Source organism: Nilaparvata lugens, chromosome X, assembly GCF_014356525.2.
Source record: "Nilaparvata lugens isolate BPH chromosome X, ASM1435652v1, whole genome shotgun sequence".
NCBI lineage: Eukaryota > Metazoa > Arthropoda > Insecta > Hemiptera > Delphacidae > Nilaparvata > Nilaparvata lugens.
Window position 1 is genome coordinate 69,689,858 of NC_052518.1, and position 12,155 is coordinate 69,702,012.

General features: G+C 30.7%; 1 protein-coding gene across 1 annotated transcript in view; it reads left to right on the forward strand.

Moving 5' to 3' along the window:
- Positions 1-12,155, forward strand: part of LOC111056142 (trehalase) — a 258,221-nt gene that overhangs the window by 190,254 nt on the left and 55,812 nt on the right. Inside the window, 1 exon segment of the mRNA XM_039441525.1 lies at positions 9,080-9,112. Coding sequence (XP_039297459.1) covers positions 9,080-9,112 — 33 coding nt within the window.

Genomic DNA, 12,155 nt, shown 5'->3' on the forward strand with positions numbered 1-12,155 from the left:
CGCTGTAAAACCTGCCCTATCACTGATCCTTCCATTTCCTTTACCAGTCCTATCACCAACTACACCCATCAAATCCATCAATCCAGTAATTGCATCTCCAAAAATTGCATCTACCTCCTTTCCTGCAACTTCTGTCCTGCCTTCAACATAGGTGAAACCACCACTGCCCTAAACCTCCGGATCAACAATCACAGGGCTTCCTTTGAAAATAATACTTCCCTACCCATCCCCACCCATGGCTCTGAGCACAACAAGAACTTTGACTAATAATGCATCAAAGTCAAAGTCCTTGCCACTCTCCCTCCCACAGCACACTCCATAGATGTCAAGACAAAAGAATTGGCTTTTATTTGGGTGCTTGGAGCTGCTTCCAGTCCTGGTCTTAACAGACAGCAATAGTACCATAACTCTCAACTCTACACAAACTGTCCAATTAAATTTAAATATATTCCATCATATATAAGAAATTTCACAGCTATCAAATATATAATAAATGTTCAATAAAAATAAAAATTAAAATAGAAATAAAAAGAAATTTAATTCCAATTCAATTCTATAATTCCATTTTCTAATTTTATTCTACTTCATTTCGGATTTCTAATTTTAAATCTCCTCTTTTCTATCAATTCATAATCTACACCTTTCCTTATCCATAACCCACTCAAATTTGAAATCTCCCGCTTGAAATAACCCATCATGGCCCACCAACTGATCCCGTAGTGCTCCTTCAATCAGTGCGCCTTCATTCGTCTGTGCTCTAAGGTCTGCACAACGTCTCTACCGCGTCTCTGTGGTCATGACCGTTAGAATGTTCAAATCTCACCACTTCACTTCCTGGTTGATTGACAAAGGGGACCCAGCTCCCCGAAAATTCTCGTTTAAATGTAAGTTTTTAAGTGTTTTTAATCTATTTGTGTCGTGTGGATCCTGTTTATATTCATATTATAAAACTTTAAAGTGTTTTCTGTTATATATATATATATATATATATATATATATATATATATTATATATATATATATATCACTTAACAGAAAACACTTTAAAGTTTTATAATATGAATATAAACAGGATCCACTGCATATATATATATATATATAAATTAAAACAGGAGACACGATATAAATAGATTGAAAACACTTAAAAACTTACATTAGAAATGAGGGGAAATTTTCGGAGACTGAGTCTCCTTCCTCAACCGAGCAGACTGCGGTTTTGAATCCAACGGTCGACCACAGAGTAGGCACGGAGACTCAATTGTAGCAGCAGAGACCACAGACCACAGATTACGCGTTGCAGACGGATGGAGAGAAAAAGGGTACAGATTCAGGGAGCATTATGGGGTATTTAGGGGGCGGTTACTAACGGGAGATTCAAGATTTGAGTGGGTTATGAATAAGGAAAGGTGTAGCTTATGAATTGATAGAGAAGAGGAGATTTAAAATTAGAAATCAAAGAAGAATTAGACTGAAATTGGAGAAAGGAATTGTAGAATTGAACTTGAATGAAATTTATTTTCCATTTTTATTGAACATTAAATAAATAAATAAATATATATATATATATAATATATATATATATAATATATATATATATATATATATATATATATATATATATATATATATTTGATAGCTGTGAAATTTATTATGATATGATGAAATTCATTTTAATTTAATTAAACAGTTTGTAGCTATGGTACTATTGCTATCTGTTGAGACCAGGACTGGAAGCAGCTCCAAGCACCCTGGGTGAGCGGGTAGGGAGGCAACGACGGGTAGGAGGTGAATATCAACAAGGACAGAGATTCGTTCAGTTGGGACGATCAGGATCTTTATGAATTTTTGGTAGAAGATAGAAGCGTGGTATGTTGGGAGAGTCTGGATAAAGGATGTTGATGTCTGAGTCCGAGAGGCCTTCAGATGGACCATATTGCTTCATAAATTTGAAGACTTTCTTATGGATTTGTTAGAAGGAAGGAAGGAGTTGATACTGTTCAGGGTTGGTGAGTTGACGGTTGGCTTCATTGATGTAGTAGTCTGTGGTGTTCAGTAATACTACAGTCGAGCTTTTTTCTGCTTTGCTAATAAAAGTTTTGGGGTCAGAGCGAAGGCCTTTGTTAGATTTTAACTATTGAGGTATGAGTTTGAGGGTTGAAGTGAGGGATTAAATAAACTGTTTAGAGCTGACTTTGTTGAGGAGTAAATTGCAGAAGATTTCAAAAGGGTGTCTGGCTGGGTGAGACTTGGGATATTTATTGTTCTCATATTTTTGATCTGTTAGGATGAATGGATCTAATCTAATTCAACATCAAAAACATGATACAATGTGTTTCCAAAATTGTCAAACAGTAACCGTAGGAGTGAATGAATTTCGAAACTTTGATCTTTGAAGTGAATTGTCTTCAACTTAACTGAACCTCAGATATCTGGATTAGAATGAGTTGAAACAGACAAAAATACCATAATATGAATAAAAAGTGCATATTATCAATAAAATAACATATTTATATTTGCATTATTCATGATATTTCTTATATTAAATATTACTTTTATATTAGAATAATAGGAATACGTTTTATCACTATGAAAAATATGCAATGATGGTAAAATAAATTGAATTTGTAACAGATGGGCCAAGTAGTGGACAGTCTATTATTTTTGAATACATTTTTTCACTTCATAGGAATGAAACTATTTGTTCAAATAAACTTGTACGCCAGCAGTGAGTTTAGTGATAAATTATACTTTATATTATAGAATGGAAAGATTATTTATTGTCCTACCACACACTTACCAGAGATTATCAGAGATTGATAATGGTGTACCAACCTGTATACCGAGAATACGTTATCTCGAGTTTTTAAAAATAAATCTGTGGTTGGGCAATATCAGGCTTTTCATTTAGTATGGATAACTAACACAATATCACCTTTACAACTATTCAGAAAGCTTTACATTATTATGTACATGTAAAAATATATTATGAAAAGATGTAATAATTAGGAATGAAGTTGCACTATTATCTGTTGAGGGTACTCTTCAAATGAGTTTTTATAATTTTCCTTTGAATTCTATCTGTTTCAGATTTGAATTTGCTGTGGTTTGTTGCTGACTTAAGTGAATTCTAGGCCTACCGGTAAGATGAAGAGGTATCTGAGACATACTAAACCAAAACGAGAGCAAATTAGAGAAACTAGTCTACTTTCCGTCATTGATGTCAATTGCCTTATACTGTGTGAATATTCCACACTTTTAACATGTGATTTATCTGTTTATAATTTTTGATCTGTATGAAAATAAGAAGTATTAGTAATTTGATTGTATGTGTTATGTGTAAGTTGAGAGTAAGTATGTGGGCCAAATAAGAGAGGAAACTCCAGTAGAAAGAGGTTGAGTGAGAGAGAAAAGAAAGAATGAGGAATAATAATTTTCTGGAAGACTTCGATTACAGGTAGTTGAAATTCCACTTGAGAAGAACTATTAGTTTGAGTCCTATTGAAGGTACGAATTATTATTCAATTTAAATATTGATCCAATAAATATATTAAGTGGTTAAATTTGAATTTAACAACCTATCTCTAAATAGTTCTCCTTGTTACATAGGAATTTTATAACTGGGGTTTCTTTCGTATTTACTGACCAAACTAATTTGTTGTTTACGTATATCAACATTATTCATTTGTTTAATTTCTAATATTTCTTTTCACATGCTACTTTACTGCGCGGATCATGACAATTTTTTATACTAACATTGTTTCTTGAACCAATATTTTGTATTTTTTCTTAATTTGATTGCAATATGTCCTTTTGAATAACCAAGAACAATCACATTTTCTTGCGCCAGCATTGTCTAGTTTACCCTTCAATTAACTGCAATGCCTTTTAATAATCATAAAAATTTTCCATGATAACATTCTTTTTATTTCATCAGGTTAGAATATTTTCCACTCTTATTCAATTGCATTGCCTTAGAAACCGCGTTTCATGCTTATCAAGTATCAGTTGGCACTTGCTATACGCCCCACATATACTAACATTCTCACTTTCTCATGATTCTAGTTAGATTTCAACATTTTTCATTATCTACTTATAAGTTAATCTTTTCTACCTATTCAGTTCGCGTACTGCTGTTTTAAAGTACCGGGTGTTTGAAAAAGACTGTAAACAGTTATATTTATTACAGGATATGAGTGAAATGTAACCAACTAATAATACTAAAAAATAAATGTTGATAAAATATAACAAATGTTCCATATGACCTTCAGAACAACATGGATAAGATAAATCTAAACGGTATTCAAACTGCTTATAAAATTTCTGCTCTTGTAAATTTATATGCAGATCATCAGCCATATCCAAACACTAATGTAAAACTTGTTCAAAGGTTTTTAAACACTCGGTATTATCCTCGTAATCTGCTGAACAATAATCTGTTTAAAAGAATATCTCACAAAAAGTTGATCTTAGTACTACTAAAGCGTTCTACAAGGAAAAAATGTCATTGGAAAAATGTGTATTTATTATTTTTCACCCGCAATCCACCACGTGGAAACACTGTGATAGCATTGAGATTTAATTTTTGTGGGACACTCTATACATGAAAGTTCATGTATCAATTTGATTGTATAAGTTACAAAATAAATTACTGTATTGCTTACAAACAATAACAATCATAGATGATGTATTGAGAAGCAAAGATAGTAGATAAATAGCTTTATTTTTACTCTATTGTGGTGTGAGCTGCGTGTTAATTAGTATGTATTTTGGAAATTCATATAGTTTCGTTAAATATCGTATTGTTTCTAGTTGAATTGCTGTGATTAATAAAATGAGTGCCTCTTAGATGAGTTCAAGTCTTTAGAGTTTTTTAGAGCTGTGATATAAAAAAGCATTGCTTGCTGTGTTAGTGTGTGCTGTCGCTCTCTTGCCTATGAAACAGGAATTATAGTGAATATAGAATACGGTGTGGTCAGCAGGTATTTCGGAGCGAATTAGACATCACAGATTTACAGGCTTATATGGGAACTGAAACTGATTTCCAATGGGCTATTTTTTATTGATTTTCCACTTGAAAAAAGATATCAGACCTCTAGAGCTAATAGACAAACTTGTTTTTGTTTGCATTACTGTATTGATGCATTAAAATATCGATAGGCTGATTAAATAATTCGGCTCATTTATTGTCGGATAGCCTACTAACTTCTTTAAAACTTTGATATCATGAACGAAAATTTTAGCGTAATTTCTTCTTCTTATACTCGTATAATAATGCTGAAATTTTGACATGTAAAGTTAATTTTACGATGAATGGGTGTTCCTGTGATGTCTAAGTTATTAGGCTATATGTAGTTATTTTGAACATTCTGTAATACTCACTTTCATTTTTAGTGCTACTGAAAGTATTGAAACACAATAGAATATATTATCAGGTGCACTTTCATTTCAACACAACACGTCTACTTTCAACTCTTCAAGAGCCATTTTCAAGTGTAAATTGAAAACTCTTCAATATTTTAATCAAGATCTTTGCACCTTGAAAATAATAATGAATTTATTACGTGCTGCAGCGGTTCAAACTAGACCTAGACCTATAGAGAGGCAGGCAGAAATATATTTTTTTCCCAATAAATGCAAATTACAAAATAAAAATTTCAATTATACTCAGATACATTTTCAATAAGAACAACAAAAAATAAAAACTATAATATAATGAATACACTAAGCTAAATAACTTTTTCGAAACTGGTCTGCATGGGCAATGCCTGTACGCAAACGAGAGTTGCATATATTCAGATTTTAACAGAGAGGAAGACCTAGAACAGAGACCTAGAGTTAATGAGACCTGAGTCCTGAACTGACTGTTTCAGAGAGATTTACGGATTATTATACGAATAAGATGGGAGAGAGCTATTTTTATAACTACAGCTATACGTATCAAATTTATATAATAAGGTGATATTTTATATGGTTACTAATAGATTATGAAGGTACAATTATTTGAGTATAATGAATCATTATTTCGTTAACGATCCAAAAAAAATTATAATATAAGCTATAGGCCCATGTATTATGAGGTTACAGTCTAAATAGGTGCTGATTGATTTGCAGAGCATCCATAATTTCTATCACTATAATCCATAGTTCGTCATAAGTTGATACGTACCGTCATCACCGTATTATTTGCTTTATAGACATTCAAAATTGAAAGTTAAAAGACAAATTAAGTTGAAATTTATAAGCGTTAAAAGTTAATTCAAATAACATATTCTAATATTAATAAAATCTAAATAGTTGATTGATTGAAAACTTCAGTTCAAATTCCAACTAGCCAGCACAAGACAGTCTTTAGGAATTTTCGTGTTTTGCTATGATAAAATCTGGGAGTGGATCCTATTGTCCTAGACTTATCTATCTTTTGATTGATAAAACAAGTATTTACTGTCATATAAGATGGATAAATAATATGAATTATCCCCCAAATACGGTTTACATTGTATATGATTACAAATTACGCAGAAATTTGTCTTTTGACCGGTATGTGTCAACAAGTGTTGACGAAGGTTCCCTGAAGCTACACAGTTTACCATTTATTAATCCATAGTTGAATTGTCAGCTGTGCTAAGTAGTGAGTTGTGTTTTCCTGGCTCTAAATTCTGTAAAATATACGTGAAAAATGTTCAATTAATGTGATGAAGCAGTGTGTGATTTCATAAACTCAACCTTTGGATAGCATGAACATTCTTTCAAAATTTTTGAAGAGAAATAGTACAGGCTCAGCCTAGTTTTTCCTCCAATGTCATAACTATATGATTATAGTGTTTTGTACAATGAATGAATGAATTTACAGGGCCTATTGTCTACACTAGAATAAATAATATAGATACAGTCTGAAGAAGACTCTTCAAAATGAAATAAAATGCATTCATACAAATATTGGTGGTGTTATTTGTAATCTGAATCTCCTAGACAATTGCGTTGTCTATAAATCTTGCTCAAATACAATTATTATTATTATTATTATTAAAATAGTGTAGCATAAAGTGTCGAATTCTCCTAAAATGACCGCCAAGTCAATCCTCCAATAGGAAACAAGACTCGCCATGACCACGCTATGTTATTCTATAGTTATTGTAACAGGAATTGAATACGGTAGTTTGAAAACGGAACGTTCTTATATTTTTGGCGAAAAATTGTGCTATCGGCGTTGCTACTTTATACTTATTGCGATTTATTTATCTATTTCAAAAAAGAAATTGCAGACAAAGCATGTGACATGACATTTTTGATTTGGACTGAGCTGTGATCACTCAAAATATTAAAAAATAAAAAATGAGCTTCGCTTTTTTATTGCCTTGCCAATATTCACGTTCCGAATTCTTAGGACGTGTGCACAAAGAGAGCGGTTAGACGTTCCAAGCAACAGCGGTCTTGAAAGAATGAAGATAATATGAATATGGATACCTATATCTATATCTTCAACCTCCTGAGACGCTGACCGCTCTCTGTGTGCGCCCACACTCTAGACTATGCTAATTTATTAAGCACTATTGGATCAACTATCATTGGTTGAAAAACTTTCACTAAAATTACTATGAAATATGTCCATCTCGCCTGCGGTCTTGCTCTCGTGGATAGGGTGACCACTAGCAAGTTGGATAGATGAACTGATCTACGCATGGGACACTATCGCTATAGAGATAGGGAACGTTTAACTAGAACAGTGATAAAAATATATGGAAAGGTCTTACAGAATTCGACTTTCAGAAACTTAAAAATAATGTTATAATAGTGTAATAAGAATTCTCAAACCTATTATCTTATTTTTAAATGTAATTTAAGGAACCGTTTATTTGAAAATGAATGTCAATGAAGATTTACTGTAGACTTCCTCTAGCTTGGGACCGGACCACTGGCCAAACTATAAAATTGAGAAATAATGGACAAACTGGTTGTTTAATCAAATATTAAAGGTTGAGATAACCATATAAAATGATTTCAGTATTCTTTTTCACAACCTAAATCACCAACAATCAGCTTTTGACGATTCTCTCTAATGTTTTTGTTGTTCAGTCTTGTTGATTCCAATTATTGAAAAAGTTTTTGCAATACATAATTTCATATCAATAAAATACTAAGGATAAAACTGTCAATACATTCTAGGTAGTTATTCCTTTCATCATTAACTGTACAAATTAATCGAAATGAGACATTTTATTCTGTTTTTGAATGGCCAAACCATTGGGCTGCCAAACTAGAGGAAGTCTACTGTAGGCTACTATTATTTATTATAATTGAGAAATTCTGTGTAGAAACATAGTATCTTCGCCAATTAAAACGTCGGTCACATATTTATAATTTTCTTCGATCTTTTGTGTTCCTCTACTACAATAGCAAACATATTGTATCTTTTACTGAATCAATATAACTAATTAAAAATTATTTATACTGTTCAATTTTGTATTATTACTTTTTCTATTGCTTACTTGATTATAAACTTTTTATATTAATTACTAGCTACTATTATTATTATTTATCTGTAAAGATTAAGTATACTTGGTGCCAATTTGTTAATACTTCATTTATTAAATTTTTAGGTAGGCTACATTCACAAACTTGTTAGTTGTAAAACTTATTCAAAACAGTTTTATTGAAATGACATCACTAATATAAAAGAATGTCCGCAGCTAACTAAATTGAGTTAATGTAATAAACATTACTATCATATCAGATATACAAGGCGATTTATCAACCTTTATTCTTAGATTCTTTCATATTAATTTTTTTTTGAAAGCAGTGTGACCGGTATATTAGTTGAACATTGTAATTGTATGTTGCCAATATAATAATATAATTTAATTTCAAAAATACAGCACGAGAAGGCTATTGTACATTTTATCTGCTGAACACATTGACATCTTCATTCGATAGGTGTATAGATTTCTAAATTTATTCATAGGATTCATGTAACTCACTACACACTTGTTTTGAGCTACACGAGTCCCGCCTGCCGTACTTTTCAAGGCTATCCTCTTCACCGAAATCTAAATCGTCCAATAATGGAGGAATTTTTATTTCAGATTGAGACTCAGCGACCCTAGATTCTATAAAACGTAAGTCTCATTTTCGAAAATACCCGAAAACAAGGGAGCTATGGCTGTTTTTGATATAGCTTTCTATTACCATAGTAAAAACGTACTAGCCCAAGCAGCAAAATAATCAGTTTAAAGTACTTTGAAATGTAATTTTAAATCACTTTCAAGCACTTTTAAATGATTGTACAATGATTTACAATGCTTTAAGTGGGCAAAATTGTGATTTATAAACTACTTGAAAATCATTTGAAATCACTTTCAAATGATTGAATAAGTTCTTCAGAATCATTTAGAATCATCGATTTATGTACTTTTCAAATCACTTCAAAGCATTTCAAAGTAGATTTAAATCACTTTTAAATTACTTTTAAATGATTGTACAATGATTTACAATGCTTTAAGTGGGCAAAATTGTGATTTATAAACTACTTTCAAATGATTGAATAAGTTCTTTAGAATCATTTGGAATCATCGATCCATGTACTTTTTAAATCACTTTAAAGCATTTCAAAGTAGATTTAAATCACTTTTAAATTACTTTTAAATGTTTGTACAATGATTTACAATGCTTTAAGTGGGCAAAATTGTGATTTATAAATTACTTTCAAATGATTGGATAAGTTCTTTAGAATCATTTAGAATCATCGATTTATGTACTTTTCAAATCACTTCAAAGCATTTCAAAGTAGATTTAAATCACTATTAAATTACTTTTAAATGATTGTACAATGATTTACAATGCTTTAAGTGGGCAAAATTGTGATTTATAAACTACTTTCAAATGATTGAATAAGTTCTTTAGAATCATTTGGAATCATCGATCCATGTACTTTTTAAATCACTTTAAAGCATTTCAAAGTAGATTTAAATCACTTTTAATTACTTTTAAATGATTGTACAATGATTTACAATGCTTTAAGTGGGCAAAATTGTGATTTATAAATTACTTTCAAATGATTGGATAAGTTCTTTAGAATCATTTGGAATCATCGATCCATGTACTTTTTAAATCACTTTAAAGCATTTCAAAGTAGATTCAAATCACTTTTAAATGACTTGAAAATCATTTGAAATCACTTTCAAATAATTGAATAAGTTCTTAAGAATCATTCAAAATCATTGACTTATGTACTTTTCAAATCTCTTCAAAGCATTTCAAAGTAGAATACACATACTTCCAAATCCTGTTTGAATTACTTTACAATGATCAAAAGTTCTGTGAATGGGCAAAATTTGGATTTTTCAACTACTTGAAAATAATTTTGTATCACTTATATTATTGAAAACGTTCTCAAGAATCTTTCAAAATGTAGGCTACTGTAAAATCACTCTAAATAGCATTTCATGGTATAATAAAATCACATTCGAATTCATTTCTAATGAATTACAATGCTTTAAGTGGGCAACATTTCATGTGTAAACCAGTTGAAAACCATTTGAAAAGCACAGTCAATTGTTGGAATAAGTCCTTTAGAGTCAGTACCGTATTGTTCATTCCATATATCAGTACCGGTACCATATTATTTGAAAGTCGTTTCCAAGCATTATAAAATAACTACCATATCAGTCTGATTAAGATCAATCTGCATAACTGCAGGATAAACCAATTTCATGATCACCCAAGTCATCAAAAGCTATGATAATCCACTTTAAATATTATGTGATGGAAAATATATCTTCAATTTTATGTGACAAAAATTATAATCTACTTTCTAGAATAAAATGGATATTCAGCTGGATGTGAAAAATTACATGACTTCAAAATTAATTAATAAATCCTTTACTTGAACGCATTCACATCTTATATAGTATATTACTTGATTGGAATTAAATTTTCTCAATATAATATTATAATCAGGCTCAAAAAGTGTTTAGACACTGTGCTTGCACTTCATGGCTGAAGCTCCAAAATCCTCTACTGTCTCGTCTTCATCGACTTCAGCATACAGCGAGATGTTTCTCCTTTTCTCCATGTCTGTGAACAAAAATTAAATCAACTTAATTTTAATTTCATCTTCACTGTATAACTTCAGGTACAAAAATTAGTAAAAAACGGAAGCATTTGCATGTAGGCCTACATCAGATCAAGTTCAACAGATAACAAAATTGGAAGCTTGAGAAACTTAGTTATGTGCATTATCAATCAATCAATCAATAATAATTATTATTAAGAATGTCGTCTAAATTTGGAAATAATATGTTTACTTTACTTATCTGTTAGAAATACAAAGTTATTGTCATAAGAGCTCGTCGTATTGAATTATTTCAGTTGCTCTCCTAAAAATGTAATTTTTGACCTCTAGATAAATACAACTAGAATGTTTTAATGACGACTCTGTATTTCAAATCAATAGAACAAAAGAATAGAATATCAAATCATTGAAAATATCCGATTCGTCAATTTGAATGGGCATTTTTCATGTAAAAATTGGCATTTGTTCTATAAAATTATGACCAAATAATATTTCGTTGACTAAGTCCAATCTTGAGAAATTATGATTTTAGTATAGCCTACTGTTAATTGTTATAGCCTTATGTGTCGATTGAAGTATATCAATAACTATGCAATATATGAACTTTCATTTTATTTATTACACAAAATTGTTCTTCATTGCCCTCTTTAATAGTAATAATACATTTTTATTGCTTCACAAGATACAAAGATGCAATATAAATTTGAATAAACAAATAGAAAAAGGAAAAATATACCGTATCCAAAATAGTAAAATACGAATACTTGAATGATTATTTTACACATCAAAACAAGTATATTTTGCAAATAAGGTAGGCAACTCCCGAGGTATATAGTATATAATAGTAGAGGCTTTAAAGCTTAAATAAAAGTTATCTCGGTGAATTCGACCTGATATTAACTATAATTGACTATCTATTTATTTGTTTCTCTTTATTAACACGACAAGTATTAGTTTATTCGTTGAAAAATATATTGAGTATCGGTAATATAATATATTACAGGGCATATTATGTAGGCTATAGCCTATATGTAATGTGATAAATTACATAATGGTATGTGCAATTAACGGATTTAAAACATCCATGA